Source organism: Pelophylax lessonae (genome assembly GCF_965119305.1).
Source record: "Pelophylax lessonae genome assembly, chromosome: 6".
In the NCBI taxonomy this organism is placed as follows: Eukaryota; Metazoa; Chordata; class Amphibia; order Anura; family Ranidae; genus Pelophylax; species Pelophylax lessonae.
In genome coordinates this window covers 64024198-64049888 of record NC_138773.1, presented here as the reverse complement: position 1 = coordinate 64049888, position 25691 = coordinate 64024198, and the positions used below count along the sequence as shown (strand labels likewise).

General features: G+C 43.1%; 1 protein-coding gene across 1 annotated transcript in view; it reads right to left on the bottom strand.

The window, feature by feature from the left end:
* Window positions 1-4067: 4067 nt before the first annotated feature.
* The window catches only part of NTHL1 (nth like DNA glycosylase 1), a 30818-nt gene continuing 9194 nt past the window's right edge, over window positions 4068-25691 (bottom strand). Inside the window, exons 3-6 of the mRNA XM_082260137.1 lie at window positions 15076-15246; window positions 8563-8722; window positions 7332-7437; window positions 4068-4208 (exon numbers count right to left, since the gene is read on the bottom strand). Of these exons, the coding sequence (XP_082116263.1) occupies window positions 4085-4208; window positions 7332-7437; window positions 8563-8722; window positions 15076-15246 (561 nt within the window). The 3' untranslated portion in view covers window positions 4068-4084. The remainder of the gene's footprint in view (window positions 4209-7331; window positions 7438-8562; window positions 8723-15075; window positions 15247-25691) is intronic.

Here is a 25691-nt window from a genome sequence, read left to right as displayed (position 1 = left end):
GTTCTGAAATCTGGTCTATGGACTGATCCGGCTATGAAGATTGCAATGGAATGTTCTGCAAACCCATGAAGGATGGAGCTGGCTTACAGCGAACTTGATTATTCTAACAGAACTTCTGATTTAACAGTGAATGCAAATTTCTTATCAAGTGTTCTTAAAACCGGCCACAAGGGGGGGCAGGACTGTGCCTGACACAAGCAACGCCACTGTAGATGTTACCGCTCTGCAACATTGCTCTTGATTATTGACAAAGGAACTGACTGAACAGATTAACTCTGCCCTCTGCTGGTAGAACGGGGGGTCTGCAGGATACGTACGTGTGAAATGGACAACATTTTTGTTACAGATTGGAAACTTCTGACTGCAGACGGTCATTCAGCTGCCTATATGTAGCTCTGTTTGGAATCATATTTTTGTACTTTTAAACCTGTAATTATATAAGGCACATATCTGACAACATTTATCTGTGACACACGAAAATAAAAACACATTGTAAACTGCTATGTGCATAATAAAGGCTTTCCCAAGTACGTGTGATTGTTTACCTCCTGACTTCTACACTTCCAGAAGATTCATGAACCCCCCCCAAGTCCTTCACTGCATCTGAGCACCACATACCAAAAACACTATTTAATCAATTTCTATTATTTAAAGCAGGCTCCCCCATCCATCCACATCTTTTTGCTTTATTTTTGTGAGAAATATCTTTGAAAAACAGCCCCTAGTAGCATTTCTGGCCATAGCCATCTTAAGTAAGGGCAGATGATTCATGTAACATTTACTTCCTGCTCTTAGCTCAAGTATGTGGCTGAAAAAAGCCAACACAATCAATGCAATATGGCAATCTGGAGGCAGTTTGTATACAGATGGTTTACAGAACCCCCCCCCCCCCAGTCTTTTCCTGCTTGTGTGATAAGACACAATTCAGATTTTAGGCATTTGCAACAAAAATTTAATTTTTGGTGAAATTCTCCCAGATGAGAAAACAATGTCCTCCTTACAGTAGTGGTCAGTGGGAACAATGCCCTTACAGTGGTTGCAAGTGGGAACAATGTCCCCATATAGCGGTGGTCGGTGGGAACAATGTCCTCCTTACAGAGGTTGCCAGTGGGTACAATGTCCCCCCACAGTGGTGGTCAGTGGGAACAATGTCCCCCTTACAGTTGTTGCCAGTGGGAACAATGTCCCCCTTACAGTTGTTGCCAGTGGGAACAATGTCCCCCTTACAGTGATTGTCAGTAGGAACAATGTCCCCCTTACAGTGATAGTGGAAAAAAATGTCTCCCTTACAGTGGTTCCCAGTGGGTACAACGCCCACCTTACAGTGAATGTTAGTAGAAACAATGCCCCCCTTACAGTGGTTGCCATTGGGAACAATGACCCCTTACAGTGATGGTCAGTGGGAACAATGTGCCTTTACAGTGGTTGCAAGTGGGAACAATGTCCCCCTTACAGCAGTGGTCAATGGGAACAATAACAATGTCCCCTTTACAGTTGTTGCCAGTGGGAACAATGTCCCCCTTACAGTGGTGGTCAGTGGGAACAATGTCCCCCTAACAGTGGTGGTCAGTGGGAACAATGTCCCCCTAACAGTGGTGGTCAGTGGGAACAATGTCCCCCTTACAGTAGTTGCCAGTGGGAACAATGTCCCCCTTACAGTAGTTGCCAGAGGGAACAATGTCCCCCTTACAGTAGTTGCCAGTGGGAACAATGTCCCCCTTACAGTAGTTGCCAGTGGGAACAATGTCCCCCTTACAGTTGTTGCCAGGGGGAACAATGTCCCCCTTACAGTGATTGTTAGTAGAAACAATGTCCCCCTTACAGTGATTGTTAGTAGAAACAATGTCCCCTTACAGTGGTGCTCAGTGGGAAAAATGTCCCCCCTTGCAATGGTGGTCAGAATGTCACCCTTGCAGACAGCTTAAAAGATCACTAGTGTCATTGTTTTGGTTCTGCCAAATGACATAAAACCCAGAATTAAGCAGGCACCATCAGATGGAAAGTCAACCAGCAACAGCTCAAGAAATCCCTAGTAATGCAAGGTCTGGAGGAACCCTAGTATTTCACAAAACTCTGGTTAAGAACACCTGGGTTAAGCACTTTTAATGGGATGCAGACCCTGCAACTTTCCTCTGACGTGTATAAGCTGAATAATACAAAAAAAAAAAAAAAAAAAAAAAAAGATCACACTTGTAAAAAAAAAAAAAAGAAAAAATGAAAGTCACTCCCATTTGGATTCACTTGGCACACAAGAAACATGTTTTTCCTTAGAACAGAAACAGATTCTGCAACAAAGTTTGTTAATTCCCTGAAATGTACATTGATCACCCAAAAGGAACTGTTTTTTTTTTCCTCAAGAAAAGTTGAGTTACTCTTTAAAGTGCGATGACCCACTTGTTTTCTATATCATCATTGGAGGGTACTAATGTGTATACCAAGGTGTAAGTTTATATTGTAAAATAAAAAAATTAAGCTGCAGAGACCACCTGCCAGTCATTGGGGGGCAGCTCTGATAGAAAAAGAAATGCCTCTACCAAGATGGCCGCCTCCACACAATGCAGAGCAAGGCATAGAACATCAGGAATGGGGAAAAGACCAGCTGCAGGGAAACCATATGCTATATTAGAGATTAGTCCTTTGCCCTCTGCTTTCTTTTTTGGACACAACCTCAGGAGTTGAGGTCCTCTAAAATGGAAATAAATTAAATTTGAATAAAATGTTAGTCCAAGCTTTGAAAGGTAACTCCACTTTCATCTTGGAAAAAAATTGCAAATAAAGAAAAAACAATATAGCGTATACAGTTGCAACAAAAATCATATTGTAATTAGAAGGTTATTAAAATGACCTTTCCTTTTTAATCTGCAGCCGCTGTAAATTTCTCAAAATGCAATGCAATATGGCTACCTGGAGATAATCTGTATACAGAATGTATACTGACCACACCCCAGAAACATATTTTCCTGCTTGTGTGATTGGCTCACCAATTTTCCCAGAAGTCTGCCTGAGATACAAGTCAGATTTCAGGCATCCCCTGCAACGAAAATGTAATTTTTGGTGAGATACTCCCAATAGGAACACGTCTAAAGGGATGCAGACCCAGCAGCTTTCCTCATTAGAGCTCTGCAGCTGCACAGCTGATTGATAATTATGAAACCACTCCCATTAGACCCACTCAGCACAGAGGAACAAACAGGGATTTCTACAGAATAACAAAAAGGTAGGAATCTGCAACAAAGCTTGTTATAATCCTTACAATGTACAAAGATCACCCAGAGGGGAATGTTTTTTTTCCCAACAAAAGTGGAGTTACTCTTTAAATCTCACACACTATAGCCCCAGAAACCATGTAGAACAATCAGTTTAATAAGGGGTGAAATAAAAAGCCCATGTACACAAATCGTTGATCTCATCATCAGGAAAGCGATCCACACTGTGATGTCGCTCTCCTCCTGTGTCAGCTGTGTCCTTTTCAGTTAGCGGTCATTGACACGAATGGGCATCATGCTACTTCATCCTGCGGATTGGTGGGATTCTATGTGACATCGGCTGTGGGCCAATGAGGCTATTTGGAAAAAAAGGCTGGGGACTTCCCAAAGCGAGAGGGCTATTCAAATTCTTCTTATATTGTAGAAATTGTGACTATAGGTAATAATAAATAATAAATTCTGGATATAAGCTGCTTTTGAAAATATGTATATGGGTTTAGTTCCCCTTTAGGAGAGAGAAGGGCTGAGTGCTCCCTCTAGTGGCTAATTTTCATATCTCCTAAAAAAAAAAAAAAAAAAAATGCCCTCACGTTTATTTTAGATAATTACCAAACATGATTTAAGGAAAAAAAGTACCAACACACCAGAGAAAAAAAAAAGGTACCATATTTACTGAAACCATGGAAATATAAAAATATATACACTAATATACAGATATAGAGATGACAATATCATTGGATGGTTAGTGGAAAAATATCCTATGTTGTCTATAAAACGTTCTAATATAGTGTCTTCTCTGTAGTCTTGTAACTCCACCTTTAGTCCATTGTTAGCGGGATCAGGCTCCATCGTTGGTGTGATCAGGGTCAGGATCCTCCTCACTTCTTCTTGGCTCCGGGACAGATGTCTCTGTTCAGACAGTCGGAACATCGAGGGGCCACAGGGAGGCACATCTGCTGCCCGAACCCCACTAACAGCCAGTTAATCTCACTCCACAGATCCCTGCAATAGATCCAAATGCTAAAGCTGAAGTGTCTATATCACACGAAGGAAGCTGCGCTTAGATCATATTAAGCCAAAAAACATTAAAAACAAATTAAACTGTTTTCACAGAACCAGCTGCTACACATATGCAGGATAAAACCCAACATTTATGAGAAGGTGCAGTGCTAGAAATAAAATCACATTAATCCATTTAATGTTTGTGGAGAGATCAGTTGATCAGGCAGATGAGTGACACCACCACCAGCAAACACACCAACCACACTGCCTCTTACCATCCGACTGATTATAATGGAGCTTTAATACATCCCACAGCAGGCTCAACCGGTCTCCTTGTTTCAAAACCGATACTCCAATCCTATATAGCAGTGATAGTATCTCCAGGTGATCAAACCTCCAGGGATAAGTTCTCAAACAAGGTCCCAGGAATAGAGAAGTTTCTCATAGAGTAGTACGTTCAAACACTTGAATTTTTATTAGTAAAACAAGATGATATACACTCACATACATCAGCGCGTGTACAAATCGGGTTTGCTACCTGAAAAGATGGCTGCTGTGTCCTAAGCGTGATGACATCACACGTCCCAATCCCCCCCAATACGTTTCGTCAGCGATGACGTCAGGGGCGTGGCTAGTGTGCAGCATCGCACTCATTATATACGGAAGCAGAAGTATCTTCTCTATTCCTGGGGCCTTGTTTGATCACCTGGAGATACTATCACTGCTATATAGGATTGGAGTATCGGTCTTGAAACAAGGAGACCGGTTGAGCCTGCTGTGGGATGTATTAAAGCTCCATTATAATCAGTCTGATGGTAAGAGGCAGTGTGGTTGGTGTTTGCTGGTGGTGATGTCACTCATCTGCCTAATCAACTGATCTCTTCACAAACATTAAATGGACTGATGTGATTTGTTTTCTAGCGCTGCACCTTCTCTTAAATGAAATGTCTATACGTGGTAATTGGTTCTCCATCTATGGAATTGGTAAAGCAGGTGCTGAGGAACTACAACCCACAGCATTGCTTGTCAGTGGTTTACACTTAAAGCAGAACTCTACAATCTGAAAATGTTAATGTCACGTGTGAAGGTCTGCTTTAGGCCAAATGAACAATTATTATTATCAATATACAAGATGTATATAGAATTTAAGTGACTGTAAACAATGACTTTGTAAAACAACCAATTCAGTTTAAAATGGAAATTAAGGGCTCTTTCACACGGGCGGTCCGATCAGATCCGCCTGTCAGTTTTTTAGGCGGATCTGATCGGATCCTCCATGCAGCTCTATGGGGCAGCGGGTGTCAGCGGAGACACCTCCGCTGACACCCGTTGCCATCCGGTCCGTGAAATCCGGACGGATGGAAACCCTATTTTTCCATCCGTCCAGGAATCGGATCGGATGAGAGCGGACAGGCGGTCCGCTCTCATCCGATCCCCCATAGAGAGCAGCGGGGGCTGTGACACCTCCCTCTCCGCACTGCAAGCGGAGACGGAGCTGTCATCCGCCGGCTCAGCGGGGATCGCGGATCGATCCCCGCTGAGCAGCACGGATCCGCCTACGGAGGCGGACCGTGTGAAAGAGCCCTTAAGGAAAACATTTGTGTATAGATATAAAAAAATGAAAAAAAAACAAAAAAACAACAAACATTATAAATACCTTTTTCCCTTTTTTTAACAATGATCACATTCCCCCTGTTCTCAGCTGCATAAGAGCTGGGGGGAGGAGAAGCAGCAGTACACTGAGCTTCCCAGGGAATGGCTGTGCAGCAGGGGCGTGTCAGGACAAGTCTGATCATTGTAGCAGAATACACCGAGTGCCCAGCATAGGTAGAGAACTGAGCATGGTGTGCTGTCCTGCCTAGTGTGGAATGTTTCAATAGGAAAGCAGAGGGACCGGCAGGAACACCAGGGATTTCACATAAAAGGAAGCCATACAAAGCGAACAGGAGACTTTCTCATACAAGTACACGGTACACCAGGCACATATCAGGAATATGAAGTGTTGGGGTAAAAAAAATGCTTTAACAGTTTGCTCAGCGATTTACAAAAAAAAAGGGAGACAGCCCAGTTACAACACAAGAGGGTTAGGACTTAGGAGGGCCCTGCTGGTGAGAACTTACAATTTAAAAAAAGGGGTCAAATGAGGAATGGTTTGATGGAGAATGTAAGAATTCAGTTTTTAGGTGGAAGTGGGATAAATTGTACATTTTTTTTTAGTAAATCACCCCCAATATATTACTGGGACTGGAAGAAACCTGTATATATACAGGCTGGCTCAGCTGCACTAATCGCCATACCTATACGGAAGTGGTAGCGCTCCTGGGGGTGAATGTGCGCAGCCGGTGGCTCGCTCTCGCCCCCACTAGGCAGCGGGTTTGCTGATGAACGGGACCGGCGGCACTGACTGCCGCCGGGCAACCGCAATTGCTCCCCTGAGAAAAAACACTGGTGGTGTTCTCTCTGAAATGATCACACAGCGCCTCTGATCCTTCTATATAGGATCACAGGTCTCTATGATCATTTCACAAGTCCCTCCCCCATAGTTAGAAAACACCCCCTAGGCTCACAATTAACCCCTTGATCACCCCTATGTTAACCCCTTCCCTGCCAGTGTCATTATTACATTATTACAGTAACAGTGCATATTTTTAGCACTGATTACTGTAGTAATGTCACTGGTCCCCCCCAAAAGTGTAAAAAATGTCAGTTAGTTAGGGGTCCGATCTGTCCGCCACAATGTCGCAGTCCCACTAAAAATTGCAGATTGCCACCATTGCTAGTAAAAGAAAAAAAAACAATAAAAATGACATAAATCTTTCCCCTAGATTGTAGACATGATAACTTTTGCGCAAACCAATCAAAATATGCTTATTGCGATTTTTTACCAACGTCAGCTCTCTGCCCCCTTTTTTCTGAACTCTCAGACAAGCTTATAAATTCTGGACTTTGAAAGGCTGTAGAGAAGAGAAGACTGCAGATAAACAGGTACAACATTTGTAGGAGGATTTGTGTATCACCTGAGGATAGTCCCTTCACTGGGTAAATGTAAGGGTTTGCAGCCACTTTATGTCACCATATCAACCACCTTCATTGTTGATAAAAGCATATGTACAGCTTCCTCACCTGGGCATCCAGTCTTCCAGTGCCACCCGAGTGTCTTCCGGGTTCTTTGTCTCTTTCTTTACCCACTTCAGACGGTTGGAAATTCGATGTACATGAGTGTCCACACCTGAAAGCAGAGATCAGAGTACAACATTAGCGCTACATGTGATCAGAATAGTCAGTAAGATGGCTATAGAGTTCTGATGGTAGCAACATTAGTTTGTACAACACAATCCCAGTGGACGCCTTCTTAGGGGAAACGCGTTGGGTGGAGAAGCCTGCGCTGTCACTTCTCGCGGTCCGCGCTGCAGAGTGGCCGCAATCATCTGTAACCATTTACCGTACTCGCCCCTCTTATCGTCTGTTCATGTAAGTGTTCTACCTTTTTTGCATTAAACTTATCATTGAGATAATGCACTATTGCCTGCTCCTTACTTTCTTATGTGGGGACTATCACTGTGAATGAGATACACCGGGAGTGACCCATAGAGGACGTTTTTATCCATACGGATACGGAGCCGCGGTAGGACTGTTCAGAAGGAGACAACTTGGATATCAGAGATACCGGTGGTTGCTGGCAATATTTCCCATACCTGACCTGTAATAATTTACACCTGGTAAGAGTTTCATCCTATCTTACGAGGTGAAAGATTTGGTTGTGGGAAGACTTCTTGCTGCACTACACCAGCCCTTGCAAGTTATAAAGTGTATGCCATCTTGTTAGCTGGTAAGGGTACCATCACCATTCCCACTTTTCACGTGGTGTTGTGGAGGACACAAGTCTGTGAACTATTATTGCACTTTCTCATTTGCACTTTATCATCAAGACGTTTCATGTACTGTACACATGTTTATGGACTCTTGGGACTTGAATATTATATGCGTGTTTTCACACACACTGCACTTTTGTTGTGAATTTTATGTATTTATCTTCATATTTTATTATTTTATTTTTAAATAATTTATAACCTTTGATGGTTTTTTGAGCATCACTTTTCAATTTCGATCACATTTTTGATGATTTTGATTATATATATATACTATCAAGCGCACTCATACACCTTTTTCCACTGACAAATAATAGGCCATTATTTTTGTTTCGCTTGGGTACAAAAAGCTATTCGTTTATTTTTGTGACCAAAATAAGAGCGAATACTTGATTTTGGATTTCTGATATCAGAAAGTCACCGGCCTTATTAGGCAATGCTATCAAGGCAGAAGTGGAGGAGTTTTCCAACCTAACCAGACTTACCAATCCCCGACACCCTGTTCCAAGCGATGTCCATGACCAGATGAGCCATTTTGGGGCCCACCCCAGGAAGTTTCACCAGCTCAGCTACGTTATCAGGAATGTCACCGCCATACTTCTCCTGCAGGATCTCAGTGGTCTGCTTGATGTACTTTACTTTGCTCTGATGGAAGGAGGCAAGACGCTAGTTATTCCACTTCTATTACATTTACACCAGTTAAAGTGTACGTCACGCCAACATTTTAGATTTCTGATATGTGTGTATTGTTCCATGTACTTGTATTAAAACATATCCTGTTTTGTATTGCTTCCTTTGTGTGAAATACCTGGTGATCCTGCCAGTTCCCCTGCTCTCCAATTTCAAACTGACCACATTAGACATGAGAGCACATCCATCCCAGCGTGGTCAGTTTTCTTCTTTGCATTCTACTTGACTCAACAAACATGACTTACTCTCCCCCCCAAACAACACTTCACTGGGAAGATCAGTGTGCTGCTGTTTCTCTGCCTCCTGCTGCCACCCCTCTATGCCCCTTTTGCAGCTGAGAACAGAGATCATGTGATTACTTATATAAAAATTATTTAGAATTTAAAATTTACATATGCAAACATTTTGCCTTGCATTTCTATTATAGGCCAGGTTCACACTAGAGCTGCATGATTAATTGTTAAAAAAAAAATTGCGATCATGATTCAACCCCTTCTCACAATCTTAATCTGGCATTTTCACCATTCAGTGCAGAGCCGTTTGACAGCTGTCAAAAAAAAAAAAAAAAGTAGGGCAAGCCAGCAAAAGTTTATCACGACATTGCTGAGAGATAAAAAGAAACATTGTATCATTCAGTTCTTTTAGATCAAAGGGATGAACTTCGGTCTGTAAATGAGGTCAGTTTAACCACATAAAGGAATTGTAAAGTCTCGTTCTTTTTTAAAAAACAAAAAAAACAAACATGTTATACTTGCCTCCTCTGTGCAGTGGTTTTGCACAGAACAGCCTGGATCCTCCTCTTCTCGGGTTTCTTTTCAATGCTCCCAGCCCCTCCCTCCTGCCGAGTGCCCCCACAGCAAGCAGCTTGCTATGAGTGCACCCGAGCTGTGCTGCAGCTCACTGTGTACATTCAGACATGGAGCTATGGTTCAGCACCGCCACCCTCTCTCTCCTGATTGGCTAACTGAATTTGAATGACAGCCGCGGGAGCCAATGGCATCACAGCTGTGTCTCAGCCAATTAGGAGGGAGAGTCCCAGACGGCAGAGGGACTCGTAGACATTGCTGGATAGAGATGGGGCTCAGGTAAGTATTAGGGGGTGCTGGGGAGGTAGCTGCACACAGAAGGCTTTTTATCTTAGTGCATAGAATGCATTAATATAAAAAACCTTCTGACTTTACAACTAAGCCTTTTTCTGACACGTGTTGCTTACAAGTTAATTTTAGGTCACACTGTATTTGCGCAGCGGTCTTTAAAAAGCAATTTTCTGGGAAAAATATACTTCAATGAATAAAAAAAATAAAATAAACTTTTTTGTATAATTTAAAAGATGATGTTACGCAGAGAATCATGAGGGAATCGAGCTCTTTATTCCAAGCATAAAAATCGCGATTCCCATTTTATCCAGAATCGCGCGCAGCTCTAGTACACACTGTCGCGATTTGCATGAGTTTTGTAGTGCAATATGAAAGATTACAGCCAGTGTGACTTCATCTGCGATTCAACTGCGTTTGCAATGCAATTTTGATGCAACTGTGATTTTAACTCATGGCTTGGTCTTTTTCTCTCCTTAAAAACACAGCACTGAGTACTGGAAATCACACTGGAATCCAGGTAAACCAGGGATAAAACTGAATGGGTTTGTAGCGTCACCACTGAGGGAGCCGCTTGGTAATTTTGGGTTCCCTGTTCTGCTCCTCAACCCAAGAACAACCTCCGCCCCTCTGGCATACCTGGTTAAACAAATATCACTGCAAACACAATTGCAAGGGACACCAGACTGTAGCAGAACAAAAGAGTATTTTACTAAGGATTCTTAAACGAAAATAAGAACAAGAATGACCTAAATGGGTGTTCAGTGTTAAACGCTTAAACTGGGTAAATAAGAGCAAATAAATGCAAAAAGAGCATGCAAGGCAAAGAAATCACAATTGAAGCAATTATAAAGTCTAGTTTTTTTCCTATAAAAATAACAAACATGTTATACTTACCTACCCTGCGCAGTTGGGTTTGCACAGAGCAGCCCGGATCCTTCTCTTCTCGGGTCCCTCTTCTGTGATCCTGGCCCCTCCCTCCTGTTCAGTGCCCCCACAGCAGGCAGCTTGAGCCGAGTCACATTTCCCTTTGTCCATTCAGACACGGAGCCCCGACCCAGCCCGGCCACCTCTCTCCTGAATGGCTAGCTGACTTTGATTGACAGCAGGGACAGCCAATGGCTTCACTGCTGTGTCTCAGGCAATCAGGAGGGAGAATCTCGGACAGCCGAGACACTGGTGGACATCGCTGGATAGTGGTGAGTATTAGGGGGGCTGCTGCACACAGAAGGCTTTTTATCTTAACCACTTAAGGACCAGGCCTATTTCTGACACATGTTGTTTACAAGTTAAAATCAGTATTTTTGCTAAAAAATTACTTAGAACTCTGGAAAATAAAATGGCGGTTGTTACAAAATATTTTGTCATGCGGTATTTGCGCAGCAGTCTTTCAAACGCAATTTTTTGGGAAAAAATACACTTCACTGAATGTTAAAAAAACTAAACAGTAAAGTTAGCTCAATTTTATGTATATTGTGAAAGATGATGTCATGCTGAGTAAATAGATACCGAACATTAAAATTGCGCACACCCGTGGAATGTCGACAAACTACAGTACTTGAAAATCTCAAAATTTTATTATTATTATTCAAACGCCGAAATGTATAATGTTTGAGGTCCGCTTGATCGCTTGCTGTCTGAGTCTTCCCTTAGCTTGAACACGCCCGATGTTTTCCAATGGAGACTTGTAGAGTGAGACACAGAGAAAGAAGCCCTGAAGAAGCGGTCTGTACAGCGAAACATGTTGGCAAGCTCTGCGTGATACACCTACACCCTATTTTTGATTACCTTCTATGAAACTCTGATTTTATATACTGTATTTGGGTCTTTTTTTTTTTCTCTCCTTTTTTTCAAATCGATGTGTTCATATTAATAAATTATCTTTGTATTTTTAGATATTGTTTTGCCTTGATGTGGAGTTGTTGTAAATACCGAGGGTTCACCAGCTAAATGCCCATTGCTATGTTCTCTTTTTTCTTTATGCTTATAAGTATTTACTTGAGTTTTGCTTCATCTAACACTCCCCTCCCCCCAATACTGACAGTGCTGCTGCCCCCTGTGCTCCTTCATCCAGAGTGGAGGCACTCTAATATAGGAGGGGTATTACTGGCCAGATCACCAGATGAAAACAAAGGAAAAAAAGCCTAAAAAAAAAAAAAAAAAAAAAGAAAGGTAATGCAACAAGCACATCTAAGGATTGGTAGGCTGCAATAAATGACATTTTACAATTAATACTGATTTAAATATGACATTCAATCAGCTTGTATTTTTCCTCTTTTGGCCTCAGCTATGAGATAATGGAATTTTCGATAAAACCTTTCCATTTTCACTACATACCTTATTTATGGAACTGGTGACATCATGGTTGGGTCTCTGTGCTTCTCTTTGCAATACAGACAGATCATGGCTTACGGAGAAGCCAGCAGGGTGCTGTACATAGCTCCCTGAAAACATCACAGCACTCTACCTCAGTACTTCCCTCCACAGCCCTCAGCCCTGATGCAAGCCATTGACTGCCTTTATGAACAAGTTAAAGGAGATGTTCAGCCAAAGCTTGTTTGGCTGTACATCTCCTATGGATCACAGGAGCGGAGTTCCTTCTGCACTCCTGTGACCCATTTTCAGCAGAGAGCGGGCTGAAGTCTGCTGTCTGACATCACAGAAGTCAGTCCGGGCACCAAATCATCACGACCACGGAGTCAGGATAAAGCTGCTGGGAGCCTGAGCCAGCCACTCCCGCCCTTCTATAGCCCAGCAATGAGCGAGGAGGAGGCAGAGCAGAGAGCTGTGACTGACAGTCTAGGGGAGCTGTCAAAATCGAGCGATCGGTGGTTTTCCATCGCTCAGGTCTCAGTGCAGAGGGGCCAGGGGATAGATGCAGCATCCACCTAGGTAGGTATAAATTGGAAGGGGAGGGGGGGGGGGGGAACAAACCCATACTTCTCTTTCAAGCAAACATCAAAACGCAACATGGGCAAGTGTCAGTCTGGAGGAGCGCGCATTTCTAAGGAGGCCACATTTGATGTAAATTTGAGCCTCTTGATTAAAAGAACTGCAATCTGAAGAAAGAAAGAAAGGAGTGAGCCAGGGACCACTACTGAAGAAGTCGAACGTGTGACACGAGTGACGCAACGCGTATAGAGGGCGGAGACTTTCGGTTAAACGGGACTTGGCGGCCAGCTCGGAGTGATTCTATATACAAGCGGTGACATGCTTACAAGCCTGCACAGCCGATGTGCCTATATTATTTATATTATAATCCTGCCCTATGAATAAAACATTTTAATCAGAGAGCGCTAGATTTCCCCTCCCTTTTTTTTTTAAGCTTATATGAATATGATGATAGCCTAAATTTAAAGGAGACCAAACTGGCAGTTATATGACCCGAAGGAACAGCTCTGGAAATTGTGGAGTGGCCCCTATTTATATCCTCTCAGGGGAATAGCACTTATGACCTTGTGGTGAAACACAGGTCTAACCTTGAGGTGAGAGGCCACTTTTGCGTGGTTGAGGGATCACGAGCACTTGAGCACCTTATCATTATATCTTTTGCACCATTGGGATGTAAAGAAGTTATTATGAACTTTTGATTGCTTATTTGAACTTGAATTTTTTGTCAATGTGCTATTACTAGTGATGTGCACTTAAAGCGCAACTGATTGCACTTATTCAGCACTTATTGCACTTTATTGGTGTTTATCGCTAATGCACTTTATGAGATTTATTTATATCTAAATTATTATATAAGGGTATAAAGGAATTTAGCACTTTATACATTATAAGCACCTTATTTTTGGTAATATTCTGCATGCACTTTATTTGTATATTTGCACAGCATTTATTAATTTGGTATCAGTAGTGCTGTATCTTTTATGATATATTGTTTATTGATGTATGCGTAGTGATCAGCATATAGTTATAGCTGCTGCTTACACACAGGAGACAATTTAGGTTTAACCACTTGCCGACCGCCGCAAGTACATATACTGCGGCGGTCAGCCCCGGCTAGGCAAAGTGACGTACCGGTACGTCACTAGCCTGTGACTCGCTTGTGAGCCAATAGCGGGCGAGCGAGCGCGCGCCCCCCCCCCCCGGCTCGTTCCCTAACAAGTCAGTGCGTGTGACCGGCGGACCCGATGTCCGCCGGTCACTCGCGATCGTTCGCCGGGAAGGGAGAAAGGCAGGCGGCTAATGTAAACAAACCGCCTGTTATTCTACCCTGTGTAAAAATGGAGATCAGACGGTTCTACTATGTAGGACTGTTGATCTCGGTTTTTACACCAGTAGCCATGTCCAATCACAGTTAGAAGCACGCCCCTAGGACACACTTAACCCCTCCCTCTCCAATACAGTTAACTCCTTCCCTGCCAGTGTAATTTTTACAGTAACAGTGCATATGTATAGCACTGATTACTGCAGTAATGTCACTGGTAACCCCAAAAGTGTCAAAAATGTCAGTCAAGGGTCCGATCTGTCTGCTGCAATGTCGCAGTACCGCAAAAAAAAAAAAAACATCGCAGATCGCCGCCATTAATCGTTAAAAAAAAAAACAATGACAAAAATCTTTCCCTTTGTTTTGCGATTTTTTTTACCAAACATATGTAGCATAAAACAAATTGTCCGAAAATGTTAAAAAATTTTGATTTTTACATTTTTTTTTTGGGAATTACATATAAAAAAAAATGTGAAAAATATTGTTATTTTTGCAAAATTGACGCTTTTTTTTGTTTATAGCGCATGATCAAAAAATCGCACAGGTGATCAAATACCACCAAAAGAAAGCGGTTTGTTGGGAAAAAAAAGGATGTCAAATTTGTTTAGGTACAGCGTCGCACGACCGCGCAATTGTCCGTTAAAGTCACGCAGTGCCGAATCGCAAAATACCCCCTGGTCAGGAAGGGGGTAAAATCTTCCGGGGCTTAAGTGGTTAAAGGAACTCGATTGTTTCGCTGATTTATCCACTACCTTTTCGGTGAGCCAGGGACAGCCAAGCTGGGGAGGAAAGCGCTAGATGATGTTGGACATCCTCCAGCCAGTCTGGTTGATGTAACCTGCACACATGTGCATGAAAGTTGCTTTCTTCTGGCACAGAATCGTGCCGAGACTGTACACTGAGCTGTGCATGCATGGCTCACAGCACACTCACAGACAGGTAGAAACATCTATGATAGAAGAGACATACACAATATGGTAATAAATCACTGCCCCTCTCACCTTCCAAAATCCTACTGGATAGATCAGCTTCCCCAAAGTCGCTTCATCAGTTTCCAGAATCTTCTGTACAGTCAGTCCATGGTCCCGTAACTTGGTCATGGCTGCCGAGGTCACCTGATCCTTTGTCTGGCTGGAGAGCATCAAGGAGAGCAGGACCTGATAACGCATCACCTGCACAGAGACAGCGGATGGATAAGGCGACATCATGCAGCTTTCAGCACTTCATATCATTCGACCATTGTTCAGTTTAGGTAAGGACTATTTTACATCAGTTTGGACCAATATACACAATGTTACCAAAAGTATTGGGACACCTGCCTTTACACGCACATGATCTTTAATGGCATCCCAGTCTTAGTCCGTAGGGTTCAGTATTGAGTTGGCCCACCCCTTTGAAGCTATAAAAGCTTCAACTCTTCTGGGAAGGCTGTCCACAAGGTTTAGGAGTGTGTCTATGGGAATGTTTGACCATTCTTCCAGAAGCACATTTGTGAGGTAAGGCACTGATGTTTAATAAGAAGGCTTGCTGTCTCCGCTTGAATTCTTCCCAAAGGTGTTCTATCGGGGTTGAGGTCAGGACTCTGTGCAAGCCAGTCAAGTTCCTCTACCCCAAACTCACTCATCCATGCTTTGTGCACTGGTCCAAATCATTTGGTGGAGGGGGGGATTATGGTGTGGGGGTGTTCTTCGGGGGTTGGGCTTGGCCCCTTAGTTCCAGTGAAGGGAACTCTTAGGGCGTCAGCATACCAAGATATTTTGGACAATTTCATGCTCCCATCTTTGTGGGAACAGTTTGGGGATGGCCATAAAGACATGGATGAGCGAGTTTGGGGTGAAGAAACTTGAGTCCTGACCCCAACCCAACAGAACACCTTTGGGGTGAATAAGAGCCGAGACTGTGAGGCAGGCATTCTCTCCAACATCAGTGCCTGACCTCACAAATTTGCTTCTGGAAGAATGGTCAAACATTCCCATACACACACTCCTAAACCTTGTGGACAGCCTTCCCAGAAGAGTTGAACCTGTTATAGCTGCAAAGGGTGGGCAAACTCAATATTGAACCCTACAGACTAAGAATGGGATGCCATTAATGTACATGTGTGTAAAGGCAGGCGTCCCAATACTTTTGGTAATATAGTGTAAGTATGCATTTGCCATACCTGGCTGATTCCCATAGAAGCTGGAAATCACAGCTACTACAGTGATCTTCACTAGCTTCCAGGTCCCGTGCCAAGCAGCTGCCCCACTGCTTAGTAAACACAGGAAGTCGCTCGCTCCCACCCAGCCCTGGACAGCCCAGCCTTACTATAGCAGTGCACAGGAAACAGTGGAAGCCAGCGGCACAGTAGATACAAGTCTCACTATCTCGGATAAACAAGCTCCGCCCAATGTGTTTTGTCATCAACATCATAAGGTGCCCCCGATGATGTCATGGCGATGAAACGTGTCGGTAGGATATTTTATTCACCAAATAGTTTTGATTGTGTTATAAGATTTTGGAGAGTTTGAGCCCTTATGTTAGTGACTGAGTATTATAAATTACATTTTATCACTTTAGAGCGCAACACTGTTAGTTTAGATTATTACACACAGCTTTATTTTTCTTTATGGTTTAATTTTGATATTGATGAACAAACATTTTGCATTGTTCTTTATAAGAAGAGCTGAGCTATGTCCCCCAAGATCAACCTGCCAGGGGTGCCCAGGATTTCTCACAGAGATTATCACCCACTTATCATCGTCATGTCTATACGTATTTTATGGTTTCTATGCACATTTACATGTCTGCTTGTGAAATAGAAAAATAAAAATATGGAACAGCAAGCTAGTCTCATTAAAACACACTTTCGGGTAAATATTACAAGGATAATAAAAATGGATATATTAGGCAGCAAGTAAACATGTTGTCCCTGCAGTGTATGTGTAAAAAGCAGAAAAAAACAGGTATTGTAGTTTGTTGTGTACGGGGCTGTATAGCCGAAGGCCGGTCAGGGAGCCCATGCTGACCCGTATCTACATCCAAAAGTGCCTACAATAAGCATCAGAAGTGGACAACTGAGCAATGGAAGGTGGCCTGGTCTGGGGAGTCCCATTTTTTGTCACATCATGTGGATAGCTGGGTGTGTGTGCATCATTTACCTGGGGAAGAGATGGCAGCAGGATGCAGCATGGAAAGAAGACAAGCTGGCGGAGGCAGTGTGATGCTTTGGGCAATGGTCTGCTGGGAAACCTTGGCTCCTGACATTCATGTGGATGTTACTGGACCACCTACCTAAACATTGTCGAAAACCAAGTATACCCCCCTCATGGAAATGGCATTCCCTTATGGCAGTGACCTCTTTCAGCAGAATAATGTACCCTGCCACACTGCAAAAAGGGTCCAAGAATAGTTTGAGAAACACCGCAATTTGTTTGAGATGTTGACTTGGCCTCCAAATTCTCTAGATCTCAATCCAATTGAGCATCTGTGGAATGTGCTGCAAAAACAAGTCCAAACCATTGGGGTCCCACCTCACAACTTACAGGACCCTCAAGGATCTGCTACTATTGGCTTGGTGCCAGATACCACCGCATACATTCAGAGGTGTGGTGGAGTGCATTGCTTGAAGGGTCAGGGCTGTTTTGGAGGCAAAAGGGGGACCTACTCAGTATTAGGAGAGTGGCCATAAAGTTATGGCCGATTGGTGTATACTTACAGAAGACACACCATCATTTTCCTTGAGTGTAAATTAAAAAAAAATAAACAGGTAGACTGGCTCAGCAGGTATGAGGAGCTGGGGGCTCCTACTGTAGTTTGTGAAAGTTAATGACATTTACTAGCATTTCCTCTCACTCCCCTCATTTCTTTTTTCCATTTTCTTCATCTTTAACTCCCCCCTCCCCCTTTTTTCCCCTCCCCTCCTTTTTTTCCACCCCCCCCCCTCCTCCCTTTTCTTGTTTCTCTGCTCTCTCTGAGCATTATACATTCTACCATTATTATTATTTTTTGACCAGATTTATCTATTATAGTCCCCCATGCTCGCCGGGGGAGAGTGTTTTGGCTGAATCGCTATTGGACCTTGGTGACTTGTGCTGTTTCTACGTGACCTTAGACGTCCCCCATTAGCTCAAAAACTTCTCATTGTGTGCATATTTTGTATATTTTATGCTGTATACGTATTCATTGGCATCACCCTTTTACATGTTGTCATTACTTTTAGAGAGTGTGTATATACCTACCCTCCTGAAGAAGCTGATCACCACCACGATACATGTTGAGGAATATACGCCTAACATGAATTACTGCACTTTGCCTTGACTATAAGTATTTACTAGATGTCCCACGTTATATTAGTTTTCTTTTTACATAGTTACATAGTTACTGAGGTTGAAAAAAGACATCAGTCCATGCAGTTCAACCTATGTGTGTGTGTGTTTGCTGTTAACCGCACATTGTATACCCCTGTATGTTGTGGTCTCTAAAGTGCCCATCTAATAGTTTTTTGAAACCATCAATGCTTCCTGCTGATACGACTGCTTGTGGAAGAGAATTCCACATCCTTACCGCTCTTACAGTGAAGAACCCCTTACGCATTTTAAGGTTAAACCGCCTTTCCTCTAGTTTTAGTGAGTGGCCACGTGGCTTATTGTATTCCCTTTCTCTGAATAGTTTGTTCCTTATGCTAGGGTCACCAGTACAGTATTTGTACATTGATATCATATCCCCCCTCAATCGTCTCTTCTCCAGAGAGAATAAGTTCAGTGCTTGTAGCCTTTCCTCATAGCTGATGTCCTCCATTCCCCTAATTATTTTTGTTGCCCTTCTCTGGACTCTCTCCAGTACCAGCACCATCCTTCCTGAGGACCGGTGCCCAGAACTGGACAGCATACTCCAGATGTGGCCGGACCAGAGTCTTGTAGAGTGGGAGAATAATCTCTTTATTTCTGGAGTGAATCCCCTTTTTTATACATGCCAGTATTCTGTTGGCTTTGCTTGCGGCGGCTTGGCATTGCATGCCACTGCCAAGCCTGTTGTCTACCAGTACCCCCAAGTCCTTTTCCATCCTAGACTCACCCAGAGGTTCCCCCCTAGTGAGTAGCTTGCTTTCTGGTTTCTGGCACCCAGGTGCATTACTTTACATTTTTCAACATTAAACCTCATCTGCCATGTAGTTGCCCACCCCGTTATTTTGTTCAGGTCCGCTTGTAAGATTTCCACATCCTGCCCAGAAGATATTGGCATGCCTAATTTAGTATCATCAGCAAATACTGAGATTGTACTAGATATCCCCTCCTCTAGATCATTTATGAATAAATTAAACAGGATTGGTCCCAGGACCAATCCTTTTGTCTAATGAACTATTGTCAGGATACTTGTCCATGTTCTTTTTAAAAATATTTTGTATATGTTTTTATATAAACCTCTTTTCTGAACCAAAAAAGGTACAGGGAAAGTCCAACTACCCTTCCGGGTTCTCCCGATCCTTTTTTGAGACTGTTTTCTTGGGGATAACAGTCCCTGTCCCCTCATCTTATCCTGTGTCTCAGGCTGTAGGTGTGCACCCCAATCTGCAATATTACTTCTGGATGGGATTTTTAAGCTCATGAAATGATGTATTAATCTATTTTATGACCAGAGGCAGACTGCAATTCATGTCTAAGATGATCCAGGAAATGTAACAATAGAGATGAAAGCCAAAAGTGCATCCAGCAAACACAATTCCCGGCTGTTCTGTGCTGTAATGAGCACTCTGGATGGGTTTCCTCTGTGCACCGCGTCCGTCCGGGATCACACCGTCATTTTACTGCCATTCCAATCAGCTAACACACACACAGCCCAATAAATTACACATCTGCTATCCACTATCTTCAAACACACAGATAAAATACTGCTGTTATTCTGACTTTAACATTTTGCCCAGGAATGTTCTTATGTGGTCAGAATTCGAAGAAAAGCTTCAGAACATTCTGGACTATTCAGTACATAGAGGAGACCTGGACAATATTACAGTGAGAATAATAGACATTCTAAAACAGTATCTCTCCTGCGCTCAGGTGATGTGCGAGAAAGTGAATAATCTGAATGGTCTTTAGCACAAAACATGCGCTCTTGCTGCCCCCTCAAGACCAAGGGCATCCAATTATACTGAAAAACGACAAGAGAAGGGCGCACCAACCTCGTGCATTACCACTAAAAATGTAGCATACATTGTACTCACAAATGTAAGATGCGTACACACATGTAAGAAATAGAGACCAATCACCTCCAGGATACTCCTATATTGCTGGATGACGTGATGGTATCCGGAATGGTCTGGCTGACGCGTTTTGAGGGAGAACCCTCTTCTTCAGAGCCAAAAGTGCTACTGACCCACCATCAACTCCCAAAATGTTATATAACCAGTCTGCACCTTGTGGGGTGGGGTGGGGGGGGGGGGGATGTGTGCGGTGTAGAGCAGCTATATAACATTTTGGGAGTTGATTTTGGCTCTGAAGAAGAGGGTTCTCCCTCGAAACGCGTCAGCCAGACCATTCCGGATACCATCACGTCATCCAGCAATATAGGAGCATCCTGGAGGTGATTGGTCTCTATTTCCCACATGTGTGTACACATCTTACATTTGGGAGTACAATGTATGCTACCTTTTTTGGATTTTAATAAACTTTTTTAGTGGTAATGCATGAGGTTGGTGCGCCCTTCTCTTGTTATTGTTTTTCAATATTACAGTGAGCCCTGTGGTATAGAGCCAATTGTATTAGACCCCCTTTTACACTGACGGACCGATAGAGTCCTCCTGTCAGTTCTCCCAGCGGACCAGACCGGACCATCTATTGCTCTCTATGGAGCGGCGGATGTCAAAGGCCAGGAGTCTGTTGACACCCGCCCACATCCGATCTGATCCAGGCTGATAAAAACTGATGCAAAAAAGTTCCCTGTGCTCAGAGAGGTGTAGTTAATAGTCCACCTGAGGGCTCTGAGGAAGAGGCTAAGCCTCAAAACGCGTTAGCCATTACAAATTCAAGGGACAACTTACCCTCGGATCCAACTACTGAGGACTGCGTTCCTTATGTGATATGCTTTTAACCAAGAACTCGTTTGTGAGTATTTTTAATCTTTTTACTTTTAAATAAACCAACCAAAGGATAATGCACTAGGCCTGTGCGCCCCTGTGTTTGTTTGTTGTTTACAGTGATAAAAACAGATGGCTGGGGTTCCATTCCCAATCCATCTGGCGGATCGGATGACAGTCGGATAGAACCGGACAGGTGGTCTGTTTGCATCTGACAGCGGACTGTGTCTGTGTCCGCTCTGCATCAGTGGAGCAGACACAGGGACCTGTCATCCGCCTGCTCAGCAGGGAGATCCCCTAATAGCAGGCAGACTGTCAGTGTGTAAGGGGCCGTAAAGCTGAAGTTTAACCGCTTGCCTACCAGGCACTTTTACCCCCTTCCTGCCCAGGCCAATTTTCAGTTTTCAGCGCTCTCACACTTTGAATGACAATTGTGCAGTCATGCAACCCTGTACCCATATTAAAAATTTGTATAATTTTTTTCACATAAACACAGCTTTCTTTTGGTGGTATTTAATCACCACTGGGGTTTTATTTTTTGCTAAATAAACGAATAAAGTCTGAAAATTTTGAAAAACAAAACAAACTTTTTCATAGTTTGCTATGAAATTTTGCAAACAGGTTTTTTTTCCCCTTTATTGAGCTGCACTGATGGGTACGGATGGACAACAGTGATTAGCAGGATACTGATAATAAGTGCCCTGATAATAAGTGCCCTGATTATCAGTGTACATGTCCCTTTTTAGAAAAGCCGGTTATCGGCTTTCTTCTCATGCTGAAAGAAGTGCCGATAACCGGCTTCTATTTACATCTGTGATCAGCTGTGATTGGACACAGCTAATCACATGGTAAAGAGCCGCTGATTGGCTCTAAACCTCAATCTGTGATCAGTGTCCTCCTGACACTGATCACAGAGCGCGTCGCCTTCGTTCCAAGGCAGGATTCTGTTGCATGCAGAATAGCCCTATGTAACACCCACATGTGATGCTACACCTACAAGACTCAAAGAACTGAAATCCAATGAATAAAAGGGGTGGGCTAGGGACACCTAAAATGTTTTAACCACTTACCGACCGCCCACCAGCTTTTTACTGCGGCAGGGCGGCTCGGCTGCGTCCAGTCACGTAGTACTATGTGACTAGAGTGCATGTGGTTTAGACACAGCGGGAGGCGGGCCACAGGAGGAGAGGCGGCGATCGCCGCCTTCCTCCCACGATCATCTGGGAAACGGAGAGAAGTCCCGCCTGCTTATGTAAACAAAGCAGGCGGATCTTCTCACTAACAGGCAGGGACAGAGCAGCAGTTTCAGCAAAGCTCTCTCTGTGCCTGTCACAGAACCACCCCCCCCCACACACACACACACAGTGAGTAAGCACATAGGCATACATTTAACCCCTTTGATCACCCCCGATCTTAACCCCTTCTCTGCCAGTGTCATTTATCCAGTAACAGTGCATATTATTTAGCACTGATTACTGTATTAGCGTCACTGGTCCCCAAAAAGCACCAAAAATGTCAGTTAGGGGTCCGATCTGTTCGCCACAATGTCGCAGTCCCACTAAATATCGCAGATCGCCGCCATTACTAATAAAAAATTAAAATAAATAAAAATTCCATAAATCTATCCCGTAGTTTGTTAACGCTATAACTTTTGCGCAAACCAATTATTATACGCTTTTTGGGATTTTTTTAACCAAAAATATGTAGCACAGATTGGCCTAAACTGATAAAAAATTTTAATTTTTAATATTTTTTTTTATTGAGAATGTTTTACAGCAGAAAGTAAAAAAATATGGTGTTTTTTTCAGAATTGTCGCTCTTTTTTTGTTTATAGCGCAAAATTTAAAAACTGCAGAGGTGATCAAATACCACCAAAAGAAAGCTCTATCTGTGGGGAAAAAAGGACATCAATTTTATTTGGGTACAGCGTCGCACGACCGTGCAATTTTCCGTTAAAGCAATGCAGTGCCGAATCACAAAAAATGGCCTGGTCATTAAGGGGGCGAATCCTTCCGGTCTTAAAGTGGTTAATAGGTGGCTGTCAGTCTGGAAGATGGGCGTGCCTAGGCAGGCTGTATTTGCATTCAGACCACTCCAGGCAACACCCACGTTATACTAAGCTCCCCTCCCATGATTAAAAGACAAGTGAATAAAAAGGGGCGGGCTACAGAAGAAAAGGATGATGCAGGACAACCTCCAGCCTGGAAGTGAGGTGGACTCTATCGGACATATAATTTAGTAAAGTGGAATGATGATAACTCCCTATGTGATAATATAATGCAAATGTGAAAAAATCCCATAATAAATGCAATCAAAAAAACAAAAATATCTTCTCCAAAAAGCCATTCACCATTTCAGTACACATAAATGAATGCAGTGAACGTATGGTGCAACACGTAAGTATAAAACATGAATATTGTAATAGTAAGCAAAATAAAAGCAGTGAAAACCACCGTGAAATTCCACACATAATATTGTTATGAGAATCCTATGTAGAGATTGTGAGTCACCATAAAGAAAAGTTCATAAATAAAGTGCTGTGATCACTGTGAAATTCCAAACAAATGGTGCAATCAGGAGCTCAATCCAAGCAATCCACCACCGTGTACAATGGCCGCTCACCTCGATTTACAAGGTATGCCCATCAAGCTGTATGGGCTGCTGGAAAACAATCTCCATACACTTTTATCTGCTCATTACCTTGTCAATAGAAGTGTATGGAGATCAGCATGTAAACAAGGCAGACTGCTGTTCTGTGACAGGGGAAGATGGGATCTCTGTCTTCCCCCAGTAAAAGCCCCCCCCACACAGCTAGCAAACACTCCCAGGAACACATTTAACCCTTTGATCGCCCCTGATGTTAACCCTTTCCCTGCCAGTGTCATTAGTACAGTGACAGTGCATTTTTTTTTAACACTGATCACTGTATTAGTGTCACTGGCTCCAAAAGAAGTGCCAGTTAGTGTTTTTACTTTCTGCTATAAAACATTTCCAGTTTAAAAAAAAAAAAAAAAATGTAAAAATCTAATTTTTTCATCATTTAAGACCAATTTGTATTCTGCTACATATTTTTGGTAAAAAAAAAAAATCCAAATAAGTGTACAGTAAACCCCCCTCCATTGCGGGGGTTACGTTCCGGACCCAGCCGCAAAAAGTGAAAATCCGCGAAATAGAAAAACGATTAAAATGCATTGTAGGCATGTTTTTTTTACTGTCACTGTACGTGTAAAAGCATTTTAAAGGTCTTTAAACACACTTTTAAAACAATAGAAACTCATTTAAACACATAAAAGATACTGAGAGACAGAGCAAGAGCTATGGAAAACACAAAAATATTTCATTTTTAATGATTTATATAGTAAAATAACATTACAAAAAAAAACGCAATATACCGGGATGGCAAAAACTGAACCGCGATGGAGCGGGGGATTACTGTATATTGATTGGTTTGCGCAAAAGTTATCGCGTCTACAAACTAGGGAAAGAATTTGAGTCATTTTTATTTTTATTTTACTAGTAATGGTGGCGATCAGCGAAATTTAGCGGGACTGTGATATTGTGGCGGACAGATCAGATCCCTAACTGCCATTTTTGACACTTTTGGGGGGACCAGTGACATTACTACAGTAATCAGTGCTAAAAATGTGCATTGTTACTGTACTAATGACACTGGCAGGGAAGGGGTTAACACCAGGGGCGATCAAAGGGTTTAATGTGTCCCTAGGGGGTGCTTTCTAACTGTGTGGGGGATGGACTTGCTGGATGAACACAGAGACCTGTGTTCCTAAATAGGAGGAAAACAGGATCCCTGTGTTCGTTACAGACAACAGCGGTCTGCCGTGTTTACATCAGCAGACCGCTGTTCTGTCTCCACAGGGATCGATCGCAGGTGCCCAGTGGGCATTGCGTCCCCCGGACCCGCTGATTGGCTCCCCCTGTGGCTAATCGACGCATGTGCGGGCCCCCACTAGCTGTCCCGCGAAACGACCTACAGGTATGTTGTGTCGCGGGACAGAGCTGACCTGCTGCAGTATAAGTATGGCGGCTGGTAGGCAAGTGGTTTATTCACTGAATTTCATTTTTTCATGAAGGCTCGGCATCACATGTGGGTGTTACCTAAGGTGGTATGCACGCAAATACAGCCTGCTTAGGAACGCCCACTTCTCCAGATTGACGCCCACCCATCAAAGCAATTTGATATTTGCATAACCCCTCGCAACAGCCAGCTCACTGCTTGCATCAGGACTGATGGCTACTGAGGCAGGGGCTGTGATGTTTTTATAAAGCCATGTACAGTACCCTGCCTTCCCCTTCCATCAGACATGTTCTGGCTGCATTGCATAATGAAACACAGAGACCCAGTGATGATGTCACAGGGTCTAAAATACAGTATGTAATGAAAAGGATTTATTTAAAAATGTTATTAGCAGGCTGATGAAAGGAGGGGGGGTGGAGAAACCAGGGAAGGAAAGAATGAGCAGATAACACTTGAGCTTTCATTTGGCCCTTTACCTATTGACTGTGGCCCCTGAGCTGACAATGGTTGGGGCCCTCTCCTTCAGACCA